The sequence below is a fragment of the Hyla sarda genome, chromosome 1 (genome assembly GCF_029499605.1).
Source record: "Hyla sarda isolate aHylSar1 chromosome 1, aHylSar1.hap1, whole genome shotgun sequence".
Classification (NCBI taxonomy): domain Eukaryota; kingdom Metazoa; phylum Chordata; class Amphibia; order Anura; family Hylidae; genus Hyla; species Hyla sarda.
The window spans coordinates 590,893,777-590,919,565 of NC_079189.1; the positions used below are offsets into that span (position 1 = coordinate 590,893,777).

Here is a 25,789-nt window from a genome sequence, read left to right on the forward strand (position 1 = left end):
CGGTGGCAAATATATGTGTGTTTTCTTTTTTTCTATGAAGAGCTTTTTGTGTTACCCCAGTCACTTACCTATGTTCTGATAGTTTGGATCATTGTATGGTCATGGCAGATTGCGCTATATCCAAGTACACTGATACCGGCTGTGATTGTTGTGTCACATTGTGTTGTGAATTTTGCATATCAGGAATAAATGTTACACTACTATATATGCAAAACGGTGAATATGAGTTATGATCTATGCATGTGTATCATAAGCAGAGATAAGTAGTCGTACTATAATATACCGTACATTGCTGCAATGAAAACAACTCTATGAAAGGCACCGATGCTTTGTCTTTATTGCCGCCTCAGAGCAAATCATGAAACATTTTTTATTATAATTTTTTTTAATGTAAAAAAAATTAATGTTTTTAATATAATTAACGGCATTGCCTTAGATATAACCTTTGCACTTATGGTAGGTTTTATCCGATCAGGGTAGACCTGTGTCCATTACGTATACCAAAATTCAGCGCCTGGGCTAAAATATAATCTAGTGCTTCCAGTTTAATGTTCTAGTATGACGGTGATGTGTTTAAAGGGATTATCCAAAATTAGAAAGAAAAAAAAAAAAACCCATAGATGATAACTTCCAGAAACGGCGCCACTTTTGTCCTTAGGTTGTGTTTGGTATTGCAGCTCCATTCCATTGTCGTGAGTCGGGTTGTAATACCACATTCAACCTGAGGACAGGTGTGGTGCATTTTTATATTTTTTTGCAAGAAAACTCTTTTAAAGGGGTACTCCGGTGGAAAACTTTTATTTTTTTTTATTTAAAAAAATCTTAATCCTTCCAGTACTTATTAGCTGCTGAATACTACAGAAAAAAAATCACAGAGCTCTCTGCTGACATCATGAGCACAGTGCTCTCTGCTGACATCTCTGTCCATTTTAGGAACTGTCCAGAGTAGGAGAACATCCCCATAGCAAACATATGCTGCTCTGGACAGTTCCTAAAATGGACAGAGATGTCAGCAGAGAGCTCTGTGTTCCAAAAAGAAAAAAATTTCCTCTGTAGTATTCAGCAGCTGATAAGTACTGGAAGCATTCAGATTTTTGAATAGAAGTAATTTATAAATCTGTTTAACTTTCTGGCACCAGTTAATTTAAAAAAAAAAGTTTTCCACCGGAGTACCCCTTTAATGGGTATACATAAATTTTTTATGACTATTTCTTTTCTTTGATCCATCGTCTTGTGTCTAAAGCTTCTGTGCAGAGAAATGTGTCTCCAGGGTGATTGACGGCAAAATACATCACGCATAGCCTGTTCATGCAGTCTTACACCCCTTGCATCTTACTAACCCAGTGTTTGCCAACCAGTGTGTCTTCAGGTGTTGCAAAACTACAACTCCCAGCATGCCCGGACAGCCTTCGGCTGTCCGGGCATGCTGGAAGTTGTAGTTTAGCAACAGTTGCAGGCGCCCTGGTTGGGAAACATTCTACTTGCCTATCAAATCTCTGCTGGCGAAAAACTGGGGTAGAGTCTGACTACGGGATCAGGTTGTTTGTAGTCTGTTACCATGGACACGCATAGGTTCTGCTTTGGAGCTGCAGACACATAGGAGTAAAGAGATTATTTTCCATTGACTATGTCCATACTGACAACCTAGATGGGTAATCTAGAAGAGAATATATTGGAAGGAGAACTCGCAAAGTATTTTTTTTTTTTTGTTTCGTTTTGTGTTTTGTTTTATTTACACTCGGGGGAAATTTATCATTTTTTAGGTGGAGAAAAGTCACAAATTTTTGCGGTGGCTAATCCATATTGTGTAATTTATAGTAGAATATATATATATGTGTGTGTGTATATATAAGTATGCAAAGTTTCTCATCACACCACCATATAAGGTACCTTATATGGTGGTGTGATGAGAAACTTTGCATACTTCTTACCCAGAAAGCCCGCGGAGTGCTAAAGGCATTTTTTGAATCTCCGTTTTACAATGGAAGCGGTGCCTCTCCCTGAGGAAAATACTCGTCCCTTTTAGATATATATATATATATATATATATATATATATATATATATATATATTGCAGCTAATCCATATTGTGTAAATTATAGTAGAAAAAAAATATATATATTTAAATGTGAAGTTTTTGCATGTATGACCCGTCTAGGATTCTCGCTGTCCCTTACAGTTTAAAGGGGTATCCTCTATGGTGATGGACCCATTTGCCAAGAAGATATTCTAAAGGTGTTGTTAGAGATTATAAACCTTCTTTTTATTTTAAAAATATATATTATTTAAAAAAAAAATTTTTTTCATAATAGCACCACCTATAGGTTGGGTCTGGTATTGCACACTGAACTGGGGCTAAGTCACGATATTAAAGGAGTTCTGTAGTGAAAGATAACTCATCCCCTTATCCAAAGGATAGGGGATAATTTATAGATCGCAGGGGGTCCGACTGCTGGGAACCCCCATGATCTCCTGAACGGGGCCCGGTAGTCTGCTGGAAGGGGGTGTCCGACACGCTCCCTCCATGTATCCCATAAAGATACATAGAGGGGGTGTGTTGGCTGTGGCTTCATGCAGGGTCAGCACGGGCCCGATTCAGGAGATCGTGGAAGTTCCCAGCAGTCGGACCCCCGTGACTTATAAATTATCCCCTATTGTTTGGATAGGGGGATGAGTTATCTTTCACTACAGAACTCCTTTAAGTTTATTAAGAAATGTTATCGATCAAGAACATGTGTCTATATGAGGGAATTGTCTCAATGGCGGTTCCCTCCTATGTCTCCTTCATACTACCTTATGGTCAGTGACATTCCCGATAGGCTTCCCGTTTGTCGGCCTTATAGATCCATAGGGCTTTTGTGATTTGCTGTCCTGCTTCGTGGTGTAAAGGGAGCGATCCCGAAGACAGACTCTCCTATGGGGGTTGTATTTTATGCAATTGTTTACTGGTAACATGGCCTGGAGAATGACACTGGAAGCTCCTACTGTAGGGTCAAAGATGCTCCGGGGCCCCTTTGCCATATCTGTATCGAAAAAGTTACCGACACGATGTGTCGTCGTATGTGGCAGATGGACCTGGAAGCGACTGCTCTCTGTACCCGCCTATTGCTGTATAGACCAGTGTTTCCCAACCAGGGTGCCTCCATGTGTTGCAAAACTACAACTCCCAGTGGGCCCGGACAGCCAAAGGCTGTCCGGGCCCCCTGGGAGTTGTAGTTTTGCAGTACCTGAAGGCTTTCTGGTTGGGAAACACTGGTTTAGAGTCTTTCCTGTCTATAATATTTTATATGGAATCCGAAAGTTCCTCCTGGGCATTTCCTATACAGAATCCTCCGGGGTTTGTCGTTATTTTCGTAAAGGTCTCAAAAAGCAGTAGCGTGTATATCCGACCCCTCACGATGGACACTGCCGCTAGAATGTCTGTGATTTTCATATTTAGCCTCCATGTTGTGTGTAACGCTGTAAGCAAGCGAATCGCTGTCCTGCGCAAAGCAATGCCTGCTCCGCGTAATCTCCGGTCACATAAGCTATAACAGTGTTCAGTTGTTTTTTTTTTCTTCTGTATAAAGTACATTTTCAATGCTGTTGTTTTTATATATTTTTTTTTTGTATTTGAGCCAAATCGTAATTTGAGCTTTTTTTTGTTTTGTTTCGTTTTTTGTTTAGTTTTGTAAGAAAATAAAATTTTCTGAGAGGCATAAAGCTGTTTCTTTGTCCTTTTTTGTATTTATTTTCGTGAATTTTTGGGGGTTCTGCAGAAGCATATAGGGGAATAAAATGGGGGGGGATTCATCAATTGCGTAAAAATTAGAGGGAGACTTTGTGTCTTATTTAGGATTGTGTGCGCAACAACTCATTGGGGGAGATATTCAAAAACTACTGTTATTCCGGTTACACCGATATTAGAAATGGATGTAGGACTAGATGTTTTTGGAGTGTGAGGAACCTCATGAGAACATTTGGGCCATTATGCAAACCTTATCTGTGGTTAAACACAGGACCCCAGTGCTGATATATGAAACACAATGGACCATGCAGTATTCGCACAGTTCTAGTAAAAATTTACACGTTTCGGGGGTTGAGCCCACCTTATTCATGCACAATATTGTGTAATGGAGCTCTGAATATTGGGACTGCCCTAATTTTCACCTGCAGTAAGGGTTAATTGAGGGAATGTGCAATTTTGTGTCATAAAACAGGGTACCAGTGCTACACACTTGTGACATGGGCACCATGTCACATGTCCAGTTTTCCAGTGCCATTCACCTGATTATTACAGATTTCACCTGAAAATCTTAACTGCTGGCGGAGTGTCTCTCCGTTAGGACCACCCCCACATTAGCAAAAGTCCAGCCCCTGCAGAGTGGCTCTCACTTTGGAGGTTCTCTTGCATAAGATCCTGTAATTTGAAGAGTTTAGCCCTGATTATACAACCTCTTCTAAATCTCATCCTTTTTTACCAGGAGGGGAAGTTGGAGACATGACATGGTTTTACCAACTTCTGCTGTACAGCTCAGTCACGTGCTGCAGTAGTTGTATGGGGGTGTTAAAGGGGATGTGTCATCAGAAAATTAACTGTTGTGTAAATCAAGTTTTTATGTTTACCATATTTAAGAATTTGAGATTAAATTTTTTTCCTAATTTTTCATTTTACTATCCAGATTTTAAAATAAACCTGGAATCTTGCCAGTTCCATTTTGGCCAACAAATCTTAAAGCGTTCCTGTCAGATTCCACAAAATAAAATAAAATGTTTCTAAGTAGCTACATCTCATTGACTTAGTGACTATGTCATCTAATTTTCTGCCTCCCCTATATATCACATATTAATTATAAAAATCCCTCTTTTCATTAGCTCACAGTGTTAGAAATCAGCTCAGGGGAAGGGGTGTGTGCCTTGTGGTGGTGGGAAGTGATTGATGTGTGGTGGAAGGGGGCATGTCCCTCCTTGTGGTGGGAGGTGATTGGGGTGTGTCCCTCCTTGTGGTGGGAGGTGATTGGTGTGTGGTGGAAGGGGGCATGTCCCCCCTTGTGGTGGGAGGTGATTGGGGTGTGTCCCTCCTTCTGGTGGTGGGAGGTGATTGGTGTGTGGTGGAAGGGAGCATGTCCCTTCTTGTGGTGGGAGGTGATTGGGTTGTGTCCCTCCTTCTGGTGGTGGGAGGTGATTGGTATGTGGTGTGAGGGTGCGTGTCCCTCCTTGTGATGCGAGTTGATTGGTGTGTGGTGGTAGGAGGTGTCTCCCTTCTTGTGGTGGTGGGAGGTGATTGGTGTGTGTAATGGGGCGTGTCCCTCCTTGTGGTGGTGGGAGGTGATTGGTGTCCCTCCTTGTGGTGGTGGGAGATGATTGGTGGGTGGTGGGAGGGGGCGTGTCCCTCCTTGTGGTGGTGATAGTGGGTGTGTCCCTCCCTTGCGGTGGTAAGAAGGGGCGTGTCCCTGCCTTGTGATGGAAGGTAATTGGTCCGTCTGCTCATGCAGTCTTGTCTATGACTTATGGACAAGCCTGATGCTGCTGCAGGACTGGTTAATGTCCCAAAAGATATAGGGACCCCTAGTGGTTTATTTTCAGGAGCCGTTTTCTTTATAAATATTAACAAAAATTTAAACAACCGTATAACAAAGGGTCTTTAATTTTCATCAGTAACAACATATAAAAAGTTTCTGGATCTGACAGTGCCTATTTAAACTAAGCTGAGACTTCCTGTTCTGTACATATCACTTCCCAGCAGTCTCCTCCTTATCATAACAGATACAGCAAAGTGACACCAGTGTAAAGATAAGAGATACACACAATAGCTGTTGCTCACAGATCAACCTCCCTCTCCCCACAGAATAACCTCTGTAAAGGTCACAGAGCAAGCCCAGACACTTTTACTAATTGTTTTAATGGCACAGTTTCAGTCTACGTCCATGGAGCATGCAGTAAAGCATATGACTAAATTCTGTTAAAAAAAAAAAAGCTCAGGCAAGATGGCTGCCCCATAATAATGTACAACAAAATAAAAATTACAATCAGAAAATAGAAACAGATTAGAAAAAAATATATGTTTCAGTATCTGGTTCTAATAAGTAGAAAAAAAAAGATCTAGGTGACAGATTCCCTCTAAGGACCTATAGTGTACACACGGACTTGGAAACTTGCATTTTATAGGTTTTCTGAATTAGTCCTGTGCATCCTTAGGCCGGGTTCACATTAGCCTAATAAAGGGATCTACTGTACACAGATAAATGCAATTTGGGATCACAACTTCAAGACTTTAATACTTTATTAAGATGTAAAACAGACATAAATTTTACAAGAAAGTTACAAAAGTATCGGCAGGAAACAAACAAAATGGCAAGACACAAAAGACAGATTCGTGTAGCGGACACATGGAAAATGTGCAAAGAATACGTCTGCAGTCCTATGTTAGGCTCGGAAAAGAGTTCAGGGGAACTAAATATATATATAGACTGTATGTTCTATAAAAATATACAGTATAAGTACAAAATGCCTATGTCAGATCTACAAAATGGAATTCAAGCACGATACAAAATAGGTCGGTCAGATCAGAAAGCCAATCTGGATGGTGAAGGAGGTTCCCCGGCGCCATGTTCTTTTAAAAAACTCTGATTACTATGGCAGAATGATATGGAAAATCTATTGCCGCTCCCCCCTCTCTACTCTGCCCTCAATTCTGGTAAGGGTGGGTTCACACTACGTTTTGTAGTGTACGGGTGCTGGATCCGGTTGGGAGGGGTGAAAACTGTCCGCTCCCGTATCCCAGCCGAATCCGGCCTGAACCCCATTCATTTTAATGAGCAGTATATCATGGTTTTAGGTCCAGTCAGAAAACCGTATACGGGGCAAAAATGTGACAATCGGAGTCAGTGTTTGACTCCGGTCGGCTCATTGAAATGAATGGGGTTCGGGCTGGGGATACAGTTGTCCGGGCATGCTGGGAGTTGTAGTCTTGCAACAGCTGGAGGCACCATGGTTGAGAAATGGTGGGTTAGGCCATGCTATTCGATTTAAAGGCCCAACGTACCATGGACCCTTTAAAATCGTGTCATCTTACAAGGATTTGAGGACCTCCATAGACACCAGCCACCCCAGCACCTATATAGCTACACTACTGCACTTCTCCATTTCAACCTACATTATTTATCAGCTTTATTTAAATATTTTTTAATATGTGTAGGTAAAGAACCTTTTGAAATGCAAGTAGTTTACATGGATTAGGGCTTTGGTAGAAGATAGCACATAAAACCTAGGACAAATGTATTATTTTTTTTTTTTTTTTGGGGGGGGGGGGGGGGGGATGGCTTTTGCCCATTAAAATTAATGTTATCCCCCCTATCCACAGGACGGGGGGAATAACAAGCTGGTCAGTAGACGTCCCAACCGTCCGAGAATGGTGCCAAAATTGTCCAAATGGTGCATGGCCGGCGCTCCATTCTATGTCAAGTTTAGCACTCACCAATGGTTAGCACCCCCCATAGGGAATTAATGGAGTGGTGGGTACCATTCATCCCAAGGACCACTTTTATGGGAGTCCCAGCGGTTGGATCCCCAACGGTTTAGGGGGTGACTTATTTAGATGGAAATACCCCATACATTTTTGTATGAAATTTATGGTGCATTTCAGATGTTCATGAAATGGAATTATTTTTAAGAAGTCTGAACTAAGTGATTACGTGTAGTCACATGGAAAACAGTAATTGGCGGTGGAAGAACAACTACAAAATGTAATGGGCCCCCTCACTACCCAATGACAAGACACTAAAATAATTGAAGGTATAATACTGCCATATATCAGAAAATCCACATAGTAAGTGCTACATAGCAGAAAGCCACCACCTTGTTATTCCGTAAGGGTCCAATGTTTTGGCATCCGAGATACCACCCTCATCCTCTAGGGTCCATAGCAACTGCTATGGCTCAGTTGTGTTCATGAATGGAGGGTTTTCCTCTAGAGATCCGGTAGGTCGTAGAATCATTGAAGGAACACTAAAGCTAGGAATACCGGGCAGGCAGCCAACTGGGTGTTGTTTAGAGGTCATGGACTCCTACTGTAAAAAGACTAGTGGGGGAGGGCTCCTTCCACATCCAGTTGCCTTACAGAATAAGGAGGAGTAATGACTGTCTGGGACACACAGAGAAGAATTCTTTGTATACTTCTCAAAGGCATGAAATAAAAAGAGATATCAAGGGTGGAATTTCTGGTATTTTTTCTTTATAAATTAATTACTTCTAGCAACGTTGCAAACTTAGTGTAATGTCCCAGTACAGGACATGGTCCTGTACTACCCTTAGGCCCTGTCAGGTTGAGACCTTCAGTGACCTGGGGACTCCCCTGCATGGTCTCCCCCTGTTGTTCCATGTTGTGTATATCACTTTAATGCCTAGACAGTGGGAAGACCTGTGTAAGTCTGTCACATGTTATGCAGTCACATGTTTTGTTGTCACATGTTCTCCCATAGAGCACCAGCTTAACCTATGACCCCCAACTTGACCAATGGGCTTTAGTCCAGCCCACCACTATATAAAGGGGCGGCCATTACAATTCACTCTCTTCTCTTGCCATCTGCTATTGAGCACAGTAACCACCAGAGATCTCAGTGCAAGTGATCAGCGTCTGAAAGACCCCAAAAGCTACAGTCATTCCAGTAAGTCTCAAGTCTATGTCTGCTGTCACTGAAACTAGTCAAGTCCTGTATATAGTCAAGTCAAGTCCAATCTCAAGTCAAGTTAATTACAAGTATATTGGTCCAGCAAGCTGCAAGATCCTTCTGGGTCCTGGCCACCTCTCTGGGAATTCTGGCCTTAGCTGTGAAGATAATTCCATCTGTCTTCTACTCAGTAAAGCCTCTGTTTGACCATAACTGGTTGTGGACTCTCATTTCACTATTAGCAACTGGGATATACCGGAGAAACCGGGCGTGTGGTGTTCCGGAACCCTAAAACCACACTGGCGTCACGAACACTAGGGGTTAACAACATCTTGCCCCCGGGGTTAATACCATCTGATCCCACCACTACACCTGTGGTCCTGCCATACACATAAGCATCCTATAAAACAAGAGAATAAAAAGATGAGTAAGGAAGTTGTTAATAACAACTTTCCTGGTGGCCTAGAGCAGTGGAAGTGATAATGTAGGATTCCATGGTAGTCTAGGCAAAGTGAAAGGGTAATGACATCTCTTGTCGCCTATGCTAGAGGAGGAGTTAAAGGGGAACTCCGGTACACAACATCAGGATAGGGGATAAGTGTCTCATCACAAGGGGGTGGGGAGTTATGGAGTCTGACGGCAGGGGCACCCCATGATCTCCTGCCCGGCGCCCCAGTGTTCTGAACATTTGTGTTCAGGGCTCCGGCTCTTCTCTTGTTCGGAGCGGCCGTGGTTGACACGCCCCATCCATGCATCTCTACGAGAGACCCGAAGATCAGCGTTCGTGTATCTCCGACTCCTCCATAGGGATACATGGAGAAGGTGTGTTGACCACAGCTTTGTGCAGAAATCGCTCCTTGCATTGGAAGAGCCGGGGCACCAGACTGGAGATCTCGGGGTCCCAATGATTGGACTTCCAGCGATCGGACATTTATCCCCTATCCTGAGTCCCCTATCCGGAATCCCTCTGTCCACTGGTGAAGGTAGAATCGGGACACAGGGAATGACAGTTCAGCACTTCACCATCTGTTGTCTTTTATGTGACATGCACAACTCTAATGGCAAAAAAGCCAACATTTTTCAAGGTTCACTGAAATCATGGCGGCACCGCACCTTCTTGACACTTGAGCTCCAAGATCCAACAGGTTCCCTTTAAATTGGGTCTCTTTACAGCTGATTATAAAGCTTCATATAGCACCAGAATACAGCAGAAATGACTATGAAATGGAGGATGTATGAGAAAATCACATGTATAAATAAACAAAATCACACTAACCCGATAAATGAGAACAGTCTCCTTTAAAAGTGAAAACAACCCATACAGAAGTTGTTGTAATGGGATGCCATATTACCAATACCTTGTGATGTCATAGCCCCACCCCCTCGTGATGTCATGCCCCGCCCCCTCAATGCAAGTCCATGGGAGGGGGCGTGACGACTGTCACGCCCCCTGCCATAGACTTGCATTGAGGGGAGCGAGGAATGACGTCATGAAGGGGCGGGGCTATGACTTCACGAGCTCCCGGCGCCGGCTCCAGCGATTGGAACAGTTATCAGAAAACAACCCATACAGAAGTTGTTGTAATGGGATGCCATATTACCAATACCATGTAATGGGGTAATTCACTTTTTACAAACCTTAAAGAGGTACTCCGCTGCTCAGCGTTTGGAAGAGACTGTTCGGAATGCTAGAGCCGGCATCGGGAGCTCGTGACGTCATAGCCCCACCCCCTCGTGATGTCACGCCCTGCCCCCTCCGCTGCTCAGCGTTTGGAACCAACTGTTCTGAACGGTGGAGCCGGTGTCGGGAGCTCGTGATGTCATAGCCCCACCCCCTCATGATGTCACACCCCGCTCCCTCAATGCAAGTCTATGGGAGGGGGCGTGACGGCTGTCACGCCCCCTCCCATAGACTTGCATTGAGGGGGCGAGGAGTGAAGTCATGAGGGGGGCAGGGCTATGACGTCACGAGCTCTCGGCGCCAGTTCCAGTGTTTGGAACTTAAATATAAGCTTATATCAGTTGTGATCTATGACGAACCTGGTACGGTGTTCAATTCCTCTGCAGCGCCACCACAGGAGAAATTAAGCATTACACAGTTCTTATTGGAATCGATGGCCTGTGCATGTAATGTAAGGATGTTCCAGGTCCCCCAGAGTGAGAAGTCATCCTCGTAGCTGCCTTCGCCTTTGTTAAATTCATGGCATTCAGCATTCCATTCTTTTTTTTTTTTTTTTCCCCCCTATTTACCTTAGAGGGGTTATCCAGAAATAGTAAAACAGAGCTAATTTATGTTAAAAACCGCTCCCTGTCTGTCTCCAGGTTGGGTGTGGTTCTGCAGCCCAGTTCCATTGAAGTGAACGGAGCCAAGTTGTAATACCACACACAACCTGGGGACAGACGTGGAGCTGTTTTTGAAAGAAATTAGCTCTGTTTTTCTATTCCTGGGTAAACCCCTTTAAAGGGGTACTCCGGTGGAAAACTTTTTTTTAAATTTTTTATATCAACTGGTGCCAGAAAGTTAAACATATTTGTAAATTACTTTTACTAAAAAAATCTTAATCCTTCCAGTACTTATTAGCTGCTGAATACTACAGAGGAAATTATTTTCTTTTTGGAACACAGAGCTCTCTGCTTACGTCACGAGCACAGAGCTCTCTGCTGACATCATGACCACAGTGCTCTCTGCTGACATTTCTGTCCATTTTAGGTACTGCCCAGAGCAGCATATGTTTGCTATGGGGATTTTCTCCTACTCTGGACAGTTGTTAAAATGGACAGAAATGTCAGCAGAGAGCACTGTGCTCGTGATGTCAGCAGAGAGCTCTGTGTTCCAAAAAGAAATTAATTTCCTCTGTAGTATTTAGCAGCTGATAAGTACTGGAAGGATTAAGATTTTTTTAATAGAAGTAATTTACAAATCTGTTTAACTTTCTGGCACCAGTTGATTTAAAGGGAGTACCCCTTTAATTTCTTGTGCAGTCAATGAGTGGGAGGAACGAGCCTGTGCAGAATTGAGAGGAAGTTGATCGTATGACAGTGAGAACAACCTTTATCCACTTCTCTACTCATATGTTGGTCGTCCTATCTATGCATTTAGGTTTTATACCTGAGTCCTCATAAAATAAATAGTTACTAATGACGGATCATGGTGCGGACAATAGTACTACTAGGATTGTCCGATTTTTTGGGGGATGGCTGTGCGGAAAAGGCACGCGTATCTCACGCCGGTCACCGATGAGTCTGCTCTCCGCAGCGCCGGAAGCTTCCGGAAAAAAAAAAACAAAAAAACATTTTTCAGTTTGTCTTCTAAAAGGAAACATCTGTAAGGATTCTTTTTGGTTCTGGCTTTCTTGAAGCATACTTGGAATGACGAGGATTGCAGATTGTCCTCCGAGTGCAAAGTCTCCCTTCCTTCCATCAGCAGAAAAAATAAGAAAAGGTCTCCGCTCCTATTTGGTGCCACAAGTATTAATGTTTTTCCCATCTGAGGCGTCTTCAACCAGTGACACGTGATAGTCCGTAGAGAGGGTGAAGTGGGAGACGCAACCTATAAGGCCTCCGATGTACTGCCGGTTGGTGTGTAAGGCGATCTCCTTCATCCCACCTGAAAACCAAAACCAAAAACTACCGAGATCAACAAGGAAAAAACAAGGAAAAACCTTATTAGGCTGGGTTCACACCACGTTTTGTTAAATACGGTTCCCGTATACGGCTGGGAGGAGGGGGCGGGGCTTAATCGCAAAAACGTGGTCGACCGCGTTTTTGCCTACGGTCGGGAAACTGCATACGGACGAAAACGAAGCCGACCGGAGGCTGCGTTTCACTCCGCTCGGCTCATAGACATACATTAAATACGGTTCCCGAATACGGCTGAGTCCGGGCGCCGCGATTAAGCCCCGCCCCCCACTCCTCCCAGCCGTATACGGGAACCGTAATTAACAAAACGTGGTGTGAACCCAACCTAACTCTGGTGGAAATTATTATTATTATTATTTTTTTTATTTTTTTTTTTTTATGAACTGCCACCAGAAAGTTAAACAGATTTGTAAATGACTTTTATTAAAAAAATCTTTACCCTTTCAGTACTTTTTAGCAGCTGTATGCTACAGAGGAAATTCTTTTCTTTTTGAATTTTTTTTTTTTTTTGTCTTGTCAACAGTGCTCTCTGCTGACACCTGATGCCCGTATCAGGAACTGTCCAGAGCAGGAGAAAATCCCCATTGCAAACCTATGCTGCTCTGGACAGTTCCTGACATGGACAGAGGTGTCAGCAGAGAGCACTGTGGACAAGACATATAAGAAATTCAAAAAGAAAATAATTTCCTCTGTAGCATACAGCTGCTAAAAAGTACTGGAAGGGTAACGATTTTTTTTTATTAAAAAAATAAAAGTAATTTACAAATCTGTTTAACTTTCTGGCATCAGTTCATTTAAAAAAAAAAAAAAGTTTTCCACCGGAGTACCCCTTTAAAGGGGTACTCAACTGGAAAACATCTTATTCCCTTTCCAAAGGATAGGGGATAAGATGTCTAATTGTGGGGGACCCCTGAGATCTCCGCTGATCTCTGCTCTGTGCTGGATGACTGGTGACCACCGCCACCACCAATCAACTGGTGCCAAAAAGTTATACAGATTTGTAAATTGGTTCAATTCAAAGATCTTAATCCTTCCAGTACTTATCAGCTGCTGCCTCCACCCCTAGAAATCTTATCCCATATCCAAAGGATAGGGGATGAGATGTCTGATCGTGAAGGGTCCAGTCGCTGGGACCCCCGCAATCTCCATGCAGGCACCCCCGCCTTCTGTACATTATGTTCAGAAAGCTGGGTTCGGGCGGCAGTGGTTGTGACGACACGTCACGCCCCCTCCATTCATGTCTATGAGAGGGGGCGTGGCGTGACATCACGGCCGCCCGAACCCAGCATTCTGAACATAATGTACAGAAGGCGGGGGTGCCTGCATGGAGATTGCGGGGGTCCCAGCGACTGGACCCTTCACGATCAGACATCTCATCCCCTATCCTTTGGATATGGGATAAGATTTCTAGGGGTGGAGGCAGCAGCTGATAAGTACTGGAAGGATTAAGATCTTTTACTTGAACTCATTTACAAACCTGTATAACTTTTTGGCACCAGTTGATTTAAAAAATAATTGGTTTTCACCAGAGTACTCCTTTAACTGCAATACCATACACCACCTGTGAACAAGTGTGGTGCTGTTTATTATTTTTTTTTTTTATTTAAAGAAAATATCTCTGTTTTCCTAATCATGGACAATCCCTTTAACCTATATGGCAAACGTGATAATTAACATATGTGTTTACTAAACATTGATTATAATTACAATAAGTTGTTACTTAGCAACAGAGATGACTGCTGGTGGGGGACACCGCTAGATATGTAGAGCAGAAGGTACTTAGAAACATAGAATGTGTCGGCAGATAAGAACCTTTTGGCCCATCTAGTCTGCCCAATAATCTGAATCCTATCAATAGTCCCTGGTCCTATCTTATATGGAGGATAGTCTTATGTCTATCCCTATCTTATATGGAGGATAGTCTTATGCCTATCTCTATCTTATATGAAGGATAGCCTTATACCTATCTCTATCTTATATGAAGTATAGTCTTATACCTATCCCTATCTTATATGAAGGATAGCCTTATGCCTATCCCTATCTTATATGAAGGATAGCATTATGCCTATCCCTATCTTAGATGAAGGCTAGCCTTATACCTATCCCTATCTTATATGAAGGATAGCATTATGCCTATCCCTATTTTATATGAAGGATAGCCTTATGCTTATCCCTATCTTATATGAAGGATAGTCTTATGCCTATCCCTATCTTATATGAAGGATAGCCTTATACCTATCCCTATCTTATATGAAGGATAGCATTATGCCTATCCCTATCTTATATGGAGGATAGCCTTATGCCTATCCCTATCTTATATGAAGGATAGCATTATGCCTATCCCTATCTTATATGGAGGATAGCCTTATGCTTATCCCATGCATGCTTAAACTCCTTCACTGTATTTGCAGCGACCACTTCTGCAGGAAGGCTATTCCATGCATCCACTACTCTCTCAGTAATGTAATACTCCCTGATATTACTGCAGAAACCTTTCCCCTCTAATATAAAACTATGTCCTCTATATAACACTATGTCCTCTCTATAACACTATGTCCTCTCTATAACACTATGTCCTCTATATAACACTATGTCCTCTTGTGGTAGTTTTTCTTCTTTTAAATCTCCTCTCCTCCTTTACCGTGTTGATTCCCTTTATGTATATAAAAGTCTCTATCATATCCCCTCGGTCTCTTCTTTCTTCTATACATGTTAAGGTCCTTTAACCTTTCCCTGTAAGTTTTATCCTGTGACCCATGTACTAGTTTAGTATCTTCTCTGAACTCTCTCTAGAGTATCTATATCCTTTTAGAGATACAGCCTCCAGTACTGCGCACAATACTCCAAGTGAGGTCTCACCAGTGTTCTGTACAGCAGCATGAGCACTTCTCTCTTTCTACTGCTTATACCTCTCCCTATACATCCATGAGCACTTCCCTCTTTCTACTGCTTATACCTCTCCCTATACATCCATGAGCACTTCCCTCTTTCTACTGCTTATACCTCTCCCTATACACCCATGAGCACTTCTCTCTTTCTACTGCTTATACCTCTCCCTATACATCCATGAGCACTTCTCTCTTTCTACTGCTTATACCTCTCCCTATACATCCATGAGCACTTCTCTCTTTCTACTGCTTATACCTCCCCCTATACTCCCATGAGCACTTCTCTCTTTCTACTGCTTATACCTCTCCCTATACATCCATGAGCACTTCTCTCTTTCTACTGCTTATACCTCTCCCTATACATCCATGAGCACTTCTCTCTTTCCACTGCTTATACCTCCCCCTATACACCCATGAGCACTTCTCTCTTTCTACTGCTTATACCTCCCCCTATACTCCCATGAGCACTTCTCTCTTTCTACTGCTTATACCTCCCCCTATACTCCCATGAGCACTTCTCTCTTTCTACTGCTTATACCTCCCCCTATACTCCCATGAGCACTTCTCTCTTTCTACTACTTATACCTCCCCCTATACTCCCATGAGCACTTCTCTCTTTCTACTGCTTATACCTCTCCCTATACATCCATGAGCACTTCTCTCTTTCCACTGCTTATACCTCCCCCTATACACCCATGAGCACTTCTCTCTTTCTACTGCTTATACCTCCCCCTATACTCCCATGAGCACTTCTCTCTTTCTACTGCTTATACCTCCCCCTATACTCCCATGAGCACTTCTCTCTTTCTACTGCTTATACCTCCCCCTATACTCCCATGAGCAATTCTCTCTTTCTACTACTTATACCTCTCCCTATACATCCATGAGCACTTCTCTCTTTCTACTGCTTATACCTCCCCCTATACTCCCATGAGCAGTTCTCTCTTTCTACTGCTTATACCTCCCCCTATACTCCCATGAGCGCTTCTCTCTTTCTACTGCTTATACCTCCCCCTATACTCCCATGAGCACTTCTCTCTTTCTACTGCTTATACCTCCCCCTATACGCCCATGAGCACTTCTCTCTTTCTACTACTTATACCTCTCCCTATACATCCAAGCATTTTTCTGTTTCTTTTCCTGCTTCGTATTAGAAGAAGGTGGAGTCTGGGACACTGTTGGATTTTGGATTACCTAGTGACTAGGGCTGATAGGGTCACTCACCTACATAAAGTTCTCCATTAATATTTAATTGCCGCATTAGGCCAGGGGATTTCCCTGTCTTTGCGCCATAATCATCCACCGTCACTTTTCCAGATTGACCGTCACTGGAACAAAAAAAATGTATTTGGTTTTAGACTAATTTACAGAAAATAACTTATAAAATGAGGAGTTTGTCGTAGTTCCTCACTAGCTCTGTTGTTATCAAAACCCCTGTAGAGGAAAAGAGGGGCAGTTGCCCATAGCAACCAATCAGTGCGCTTCTTTCATTTGAAAAATGAAAGAGGCAATCTAATTGGTTGCTATGGGCAACTGCACCAGTCTTCTTCTACACAGGTATGGGCCCGTTGGGTGGATCCAAGTCACCATCCACACTGATGTACACACGTGTGACTACAATACTGAAGAGCACGATGGGATGTTAATGTAGTTAGTTATATGGATTAACTATTATTAAAGGGGTAGTCCAGTGGTGAAAAACTTATCCCCTATCCTAAGGATAGGGGATAAGTTTGAGATCGCGGGGGGTCCGACCGCTGGGGCCCCCTGCGATCTCTCTGTACGGGGCCCAGGCTCTCCGGCCAGATAGCGGGTGTTGACCTCCGCACGAAGCGGCGCTGACACGCCCCCTCAATACATCGCTATGGCAGAGCCGGAGATTGGCGAAGGCAGCGCTTCGGCTCTGCCAAAGAGTTCTATTGAGGGGGCGTGTCGGCCGCCGCCTCGTGCGGAGGTCGACACGCCCCCTTCCTGCGGACTGTCGGGGCTCCGTACAGGAGATCGCAGGGGGCCCCAGCGGTCGGACCCCCCGCGATCTGCAACTTATCCCCTATCCTTAGGATAGGGGATAAATTGCTCACCACTGAGTCACCACTGGACTACTCCTTTAAAGGGGTACTTCGGTGGAAAACTTTTTTTTTTTTTTAAATCAATCGGTGCCAGAAAGTTAAACAGATTTGTAAATGACTTCTATTAAAAAATCTTAATCCTTCCAGTACTTATTAGCTGCTGAATACTACAGAGGAAATTATTTTCTTTTTGGAACACAGAGCTCTCTGCTGACATCATGACCACAGTGCTCTCTGCTGACACCTCTGTCCATTTTAGGAACTGTCCAGAGAAGCATATGTTTTCTATGGGGATTTTCTTCTACTCTGGACAGTTCTTGAAATGGACAGAGATGTCAGCAGAGAGCACTGTGGTCATGATGTCAGCAGAGAGCACAGTGTTCCAAAAAAGAAAATAATTTCCTCTGTAGTATTCAGCTGCTAAGAAGTACTGGAAGGATTAAGATGTTTTAATAGAAGTCATTTACAAATCTGTTTAACTTTCTGGCACCAGTTGATTTAAAAAAAAAAAAAGAAAAAAAAAAAAAAAAATTTTCACCGGAGTACCCCTTTAAGACAACACTGAACAACGGTGGAACAGGCAGTACTCTTAGGACATGTTCACACAGCTGAAAATGTGCGGAATGTCCACATTCTGCACATTTGATTGTTCGGGTGGGCGTAGGGTTGCCATCCTTTTTTGCAAAAATAAAATAAAAAATACCGGCCATGCTAATTTGCATAACCAATTATATATGCGTGACATCACAGGATACACATATGCGGGGGGAAATTTTGTCCTATTCTGACTTTTTTTATTTCTCCTTATACGGTGATGTATGAGGGTCATATTTTGCGTCCAGATAGGTAGTTTTTACCAGGACCATTTTTGTTTTGATGTGAATTTTTGATCATTTTTTAAATTACATTCGGGAGTTGCAGTTAGTTACTAACTACAACTCCCAGCATGCTCTGATACAGCCTGTGGCTCAGCAGCTCCCAGCATGTTGGACTATATAGTAGTATAAAGTGTAGGTCAGTGTTTCCCAACCAGGGGTGCCTCCAGCTGTTGCAAAACTACAACTCCCAGCATGTTGGACTATATAGTAGTATATAGTATAGGTCAGTGTCCCCAGCTGTTGCAAAACTACAACTCCCAGCATGTTGGACTATATAGTAGTATATAGAATAGGTCAGTGTTTTCCAATCAGGGGTGCCTCCAGCTGTTGCAAAACTACAACTCCCAGCATGTTGGATTATATAGTAGTATATAGTATAGGTCAGTGTTTCCCAATCAGGGGTGCCTCCAGCTGTTGCAAAACTACAACTCCCAGCATGTTGGACTATATAGTAGTATATAGTATAGGTCAGTGTTTCCCAACCAGGGGTGCCTACAGCTGTTGCAAAACTACAACTCCCAGGATGTTGGACTATATAGTAGTATATAGTATAGGTCAGTGTTTCCCAATCAGGGGTGCCTCCAGCTGTTGCAAAACTACAACTCCCAGCATGTTGGACTATATAGTTGTATATATATAGGTCAGTGTTTCCCAACCAGGGGTGGCTCTGGCTGTTGCAAAACTACAACTCCCAGCATGCCCGGACAGCCAACGGCTGTCCGGGCATGCTGGGAGTTGTAGTTCTGCAACAGCTAGAGGCACCCCTGGTTGGGAAAAACTAGTATAGCATATGGTGCAACATTCCGGAAGATGGGGGATTGGTTGGATAAATACCGGCCATTGCATTTCCAGTATTTTTAATATAAAAATACCGTCAGGGTGGCCAAATTACCATCTGTGCCGGTAAAATACTGGCCAGGTGGCAACCATAGGTGGGTGCTAGGACCGCTCAGGATAGATATGTCTATTCTCTCTGCGGACGCTGGAATCGGGATTTCTGCGGCAGGAACTTCCCTCCCCCTCGCCATCACAAAAAAAAGGTGTTGAAAACGGGCAAAGAAAGTGCCCCATTTTTCCATTGCGGAAGCACGTCACACCTTTTCTTCCATTGGCTGCCCGCTAGAGCATCATGGCATTGTGGTCTTGTTCCAGCTTGGTCCCAAGTAGAGATCATGATGCCAAGTTACTACAATAGATATTGTTAGATGGTCTGCCAGTCCCAGCCATAGTCATGTGATGTGTTTGGGCACTGTTAAATTAAAGATTATAGGATTCTCTTACCGTACAGCCTTCACCCGGTGCCATCTGCCATCATTGAAGGTTCCATTGACCATTATTGAAACCATTCCACTGCCTAAATTATAACTACGGAGAGAAGAAGAAAAGGTGGTGAAGATGTTTCCTGTAAACACGTGGTTCCTTTTTTGTTGTTATTTTTTTTTAGATTAATTTAGAGATTTTACACTAACGTCAGAGTTGCAATTTAAAGGAGTACCCCGGTGTGTGATGTCCCAGTACGGGATATGCTCCTACAGTCCTGTCAGGTTGAGTCCCTGTACGTCCTCAGGGCTGACATGCAGTGTTCCCCCATAATGGCCCTCATTTACTTAGAAAATCGGGGTGTAAGTCTATGTTGCTTTCTTACCCGACTGCTTTTTTCCCCTGGTATTTATTATTATGTCCCATCTTGTTTGTCGCCCGTGGGTTTTGTTGGTTTTGGTTTCCAACTCCTCTGAGTTGTCGGGAAAAAATCCACAACAATTCAACAAATTCGGGTTGGAAACCTTTATAAATACGTGGGAAAGCTCAGAAATGTCGGGTTACGCCCCTTTTTCGGGTTTGGGAGAATCCACATCGGGTCCGTCGGGAAAAAATGTTGCATCGTGTCGCAGACTGGCGCACAATGTCTGGGTTTAGAATAGTAAATGAGGGCCAATGTGTATACGTTATATACTAAGGGTAAAGGACCTTTGATATGGTCACATGGTTGTTAGTCACATGATAAGGGTTGTCACATGTTTAATTCATATGTTTGTTACCCAGAGAGCACCAGGTGACCCCCAGTTGGCCTATGGGCTCCTTGCTCAGCCCCCTCCCCCTTTATAAGAGGGAGGGGAGGGGAGGTACTACAATCTTTCTCTTATGTTTCACTTTTTGCTGAGGTCAAGTCCAGTCCAGACATCTCAGGGTCAGCGTCTAGCACATCTGGAGGCCTCAACCTAAATTGCAGGGTGCTCAAATTGACCCCTTCTTGCCTACTGAAGAAGGGGTCAATTTGAGCACCCTGAAACGCGTCTAGGCCGTTTCATCTGAACAGAGCGCCACACAAGCACTACCTTAATTACCAACAACATCTGAACTTTAGCCGGCATGGAAGTTCGCAACCCAAACCACCTGCTCCACTAACTACTGATCTCGCTCACCGAGCCTACCACAAGTCTGCTGCTTCTAGTGTGAGTCCGTCACTGACATCGGTGTTTGCTGACACCACGGACCGCTTACGAGGGAACTCCTTGCCGGAACCCTCCAGCTGCCAAGGCATTCGCGCCGAGAACATCGCAGAGAATACAGCACTTGTTTCCATTGGCCCGCCGCAGTGCGGAACCAGCAGCCAGGGTGAGACTGTCCCATTCATTCTATACAAACTGTGAGCGAATCCATCTAATGCCACTCTAACAATTGTGCCATCATTGATACATCTACTGTATTATTTTTTTGCCGGACTAACGGTCCAATTTGGAGCAATATCCATGGACTATTCTAGAATTCTTTAGGTAGTTGCTTCAACATCTATCTGTCATTAGGGCCCAGTGACAGTTTATTATTACTAATGCTCTGATCTTTTTAACTACTATTTTATATTGTTATTTCAGTTTTTTATTAAAATTAGCATTTTTTCAGAAACCATCTGTCTGATTTCTTATTCATTGTGTACCCAGTAGGGTGATATTCTTGAGGTGTGGTTAAATTTGCATACTTGATTTTTCATTATTTGATCGGTGGGGACCGATTTTTATCCACATTAACCTCGAATATCCCAGGTTGTGAGCTGCACACACAGTCTCTTTTTTAGATTTGTAAATAACCTCTATTAAAAAAATCTTAATCCTTCCAGTACTTTTTAGGGGCTATATACTACAGAAGAAATGCTTTTCTTTTTGGATTTCTCTGATGTCATGACCACAGTGCTCTCTGCTGACCTCTGCTGTCCATTTTTGGAACTGTCCAAAGCAGGAGAAAATCCCCATAGCAAACATATGCTGCTCTGGACAGTTCCTAAAATGGACAGCAGAGGTCAGCAGAGAGCACTGTGGTCCTGATATCAGAGAAATCCAAAAAGAAAAGCATTTCCTCTGTAGTATACAGCCCATAAAATGTATTGATTAAGATTTTTTTAAAGAAGTAAGTTACAAATCTGTTTAACTTTCTGGCACCAGTTGATTTAAAAAAAAAAATATATATAATAATAATTAAAAAAAAAAAAAACAGTTTTCCATGAAAGTACCCCTTTAAGGCTCATGTTCCAAAGGGTCTTTAGGGCAGAAGGGTCTTTGAAGCCCCTCAGGCATCCATCCCAGGTGAGACTGCTACCTCTGCACCCCTTCAAGTTACGCCCCTGATTGTTGGTATGTTTTGGCAAATAATTTAGGTGACAATTGAGGTGGCTGCACTTTCTTTATGTAAACACGGCCAACATGACCAAACAGAAAAATGGCTGTGATCTCTGACACTGGGGACTATATACACCATAGTACAGGGGATACAAATAAAATTCACCTGAACACAAGGTTTCCATCTTGAAGGCCTAATGAGATAAAGTCGCTATTGGGCCTCATGGGACTGTCCCCTCTCCACATGAGCAGCCCGTCCTTCACCGTAGTCTTGAATCTCATGAATATGTTCGTTCGACTTCCAGAAACCCTGAAAAAAATCAAAAATCTGATTTCATCGATAAATACTTCAGGGGCTGCAGTGTAAATGAGAAACAGAACTCCCCCAAATTGAATCATCTCAGGACCCTAGTTGGGATTACTCTTAGGTCACCTCCAAATGGGGTTGTCTTCTGCTGGAGCTTAAATGGGCACTCTCATAAAATTTATATTTTTTTGCTATTGCACTACTTATGATAAATAAAAAAAATCTCTCTAATGCACTTTGTTTAAAAAAAAATGAAGTTTTCTATCTTTTAATTGTGTTTAAAAAAGCTGCCACTAGGTGTCTCCTTACTTGTCCAGAGAACATTTCCCCCTATCTCTCTCTTCCACAGAATTTGGACTCCTGCTGGCCTGGCAGGAGTCCAAAATCAGGAAATGCAGTCTGGAGTGCTGAGGGGGTATGTGTGCAGCCTTAGCCAATCATAGCTCATCTCACACTGAACTGCTCTGGGCTTTGTATAGCAGAATAAGGGAGGAAGTTCTCCCCTGTATGGCTTCAGATGAAGTCACAGCCTGCTGGGGAACGCCCCTTCCCAGTCTGTGAATCTGAATGAGACTGAGCAGAAAATACAAAGCAATATCAAGGTAGAAAACTAAAGAAATAACAAAAATAAAGTGAACTGGGAGGATTATACCATTTAACAAGATCATGGGAGGTACTATTTATTAGTTCATTGTACCAAGAGGAGTTTCTGGTACTTTAGTGGGCGAGTCTGGCCCTGATCCGGGTGTGTAAACCTTGTGGCCTCATCCCCAAGAAGACTGGAGGCTGTAACCTCTGCCAAAGGGGCTTTAACTAAGTCCTGAGTAAAGGGTATGAATACTTATATTACTTTGTCATAATGGGGTATTAAGTGTAAAATGGTGGGATGGGGGGGGGGGGGCGACATCATTATTATTATAAAAAAAAATTAATTTAGAGGCCGCAACGTTACAAATTGCGAAAAAAAGTGAAAGCATCTGAAGACTTCCCAAGTGCATTAGGTATGTTACGTCCTGCTAGAAAACATTAAAGGGGTACTCCGCTGCTCAGCGTTTGGAACAAACTGTTCTGAACGATGGAGCCGGCACCGGGCCGTCATAGCCCCGCCCCCTCATGGTGTCACATCCCGCCTCGCCCCCTCAATGCAAGTCTATGGGAGGGGGCGTGACGCCCCCTCCCATAGACTTGCATTGAGGGGGCGGGGCTATGACGTCACAAGCTCCTAGCGCCGGCTCCAGCGTTCAGAACAGTTTGTTCCAAACGCTGAGCAGCAGAGTACCCCTTTAAAGGGGTACTCTGTGATCAGACATCCTTTGGATAGGGGATTAGATGTCCAGAGGGCGGAGTACCCCTTTAATACATTGCAGCTCATGTAACTTCAGGGTACAACATATAAGACTATATGCAGGAACATATATAGTGTGTAATGTAGGAAGACTGTGGAAACACAGATCGGCTCATCTGTTGCTCCAGTCTACCAAGTGTCTACCACCCCAGCACCTACCTACATCCACTTACCTTTTAAGAATCTCCCGACTGTCATAAATAAGATAACTTCGTCCAATAAACTGTGGAATTTCAATGGCCTCTGTAATGACTAAGAACAGTTGATGTTTCGTTACGGTGGCGCCTGTATTTTGCTCTACCGCATTAAAGGGGTACTCCGCTCCTAGACATCTTATCCCCTATCCCTATCTTATCCCCTGGGTTGTTAAAAGGGTCTTCCGGGACTTTTCACTCACTACGTATAGGTCACTAATATCTGATCAGTGGGTTCTGACAACTGGCACCCTGCAGAGTCCGGGCACCTGCATACACAGACCAGGGTATAAAGCAGGCAGCGCCATATATTGAGTAGTGGCCATGATAGGTTACTGCAGCTCAACTCCCATTAAAGGGGTACTCCACTGGAAAACATTTTTTTTTTTTTTTTTTTTTTTATCAACTGGTGCCAGAAAGTTAAACAGATTTGTAAATTACTTCTATTAAACAATCTTAATACTTCCAGTACTTATCAGCTGATGTTATTATCCACAGGAAGTTCTTTTCTTTTTGAATTTCCTTTCTACCTGACCAAAGTGCTCTCTCTGCTGACACCTCTGTCCATTTTAGGAACTGTCCAGAGCAGGATAGGTTTTATATGGGAATTTGCTCCTACTCTGGACAGTTCCTAAAATGGACAGAGGTGTCAGCAGAGAGCGCTGTGGTCAGACAGAAAGGAAATTCAAAAAGAAAAGAACATACAGCTGCTCATAAGTACTGGAAGGATTAAGATTTTTAAATAGAAGTAATTTACAAATCTGTTTAACTTTCTGGCACCAGTTGATAAAAAATTTTTTTTTCCAGTGGAGTACCCCTTTAAAGTGAATCGAAGCTGAGCTGTAGTAACCCAGCATGACCACTACACAATAGATGGCGCTGTCTGCTATTTTTTTTTTTTTTTTACTGTGCATACTGACTGCAGGGGCTCTGGCAAACATGTGATTGGTGAGTGATTAGATATTCCTGACAGAAAAAGGTCATCAATAAGAAATCAATAATCCTTCTTAAAAACAGCATCACACCTGTCCTTGGGTACGTTGTGTGTTGTATTATAACTTGGCTGCATTCACTTCAATGGAATTACACTGCAATACCATTCACAACCTGAAGACAAGTGTGGCGCTGTTTTTTAATAGAAGTAATTTACAAATCTGTTTTAACTTTTTTTTTTTTTTTTCTAAGCCTATTTTTCCAATCTTGGAGAACCCTTTTAAGCACATCCCAAGCAAAGGTTTAGGGAAGTGTTTCCCAACTAGGGTGCCTTCAGCTGTTGCAAAACTACAACTCCCAGCATGCCCAGACAGCCTTTGTTGTAGTTGTAGTTTTGCAACAGCTGGAGGCACATGCGTTGGAAAACAATGGTTTAGAGCAGTGGTCTTCAACCTGTGGACCTCCAGATGTTGCAAAACTACAACTCCCAGCATGCCCAGACAGCCGTTGGCTGTTTGGGCATGCTAGGAGTTGTAGTTTTGCAACAGCTGGAGGCACATGCGTTGGAAAACAATGGTTTAGACCAGTGGTCTTCAACCTGTGGACCTCCAGATGTTGCAAAACTACAACTCCCAGCATGCCCGGACAGCCGTTGGCTGTCCGGGCATGCTGGGAGTTGTAGTTTTGCAACATCCGGAGGTCCGCAGGTTGGAGACCACTGGTTTAGAGGACAGCTAGACCCAAACCTAGGGTTTCTCTCATGAAGGCCACCCATGCTGGGAGTTGTCGTTTTGCAACAGCTGGAGGCACATGGGTTGGAAAACAATGGTTTAGAGGATAGCTAGACCTAAACCTTAGGGTTTCTCTCATGAAGGCCACCCCTGTATAAGGAAAATATGGCCTGTAGTACATAGATGGGCTCATTCCACCAGTGTGGGGGCTGCTGTCCAGCAAGACCCCCCACCCCCGATATGTCGTCAATATACCCTGATATCGCACATGAAAAGAGGTTCCCTTCACCACAACAGATGGTAAATACAATTCTCTACTATTATCTCTACTTACTATTAATGCAGTAGTTTCCACACTCTGCAACCAGTCAGCAGAAAACAAACAGAACATTGACAGTCAGAGAAGAAGAATTAGCTGTAATACCTATGTATGTGTATATATATATATATATATATATATATATATATATATGCAAGAAGAGAAAGGCGTCCAGCGTCCGATAACTCAGAGGATGATATTTATTTCACCAGATGGTCACAAACAGG

At 43.2% G+C, this 25,789-nt stretch overlaps 1 protein-coding gene across 3 annotated transcripts in view; it reads right to left on the reverse strand.

Moving 5' to 3' along the window:
• Positions 1–11,565: 11,565 nt before the first annotated feature.
• EGFLAM (EGF like, fibronectin type III and laminin G domains) overlaps positions 11,566–25,789 on the reverse strand; it is a 167,153-nt gene continuing 152,929 nt past the window's right edge. For 2 of the 3 annotated variants that reach the window (XM_056546215.1, XM_056546231.1), the window contains 6 exons: positions 25,578–25,601; positions 23,559–23,637; positions 21,900–22,043; positions 19,404–19,487; positions 16,400–16,503; positions 11,566–12,255 (listed from right to left, as the gene is read on the reverse strand). In XM_056546215.1, coding sequence (XP_056402190.1) covers positions 12,101–12,255; positions 16,400–16,503; positions 19,404–19,487; positions 21,900–22,043; positions 23,559–23,637; positions 25,578–25,601 — 590 coding nt within the window. In that variant the 3' untranslated portion in view covers positions 11,566–12,100. The remainder of the gene's footprint in view (positions 12,256–16,399; positions 16,504–19,403; positions 19,488–21,899; positions 22,044–23,558; positions 23,638–25,577; positions 25,602–25,789) is intronic. The other variant, XM_056546224.1, reaches the window with a different exon arrangement.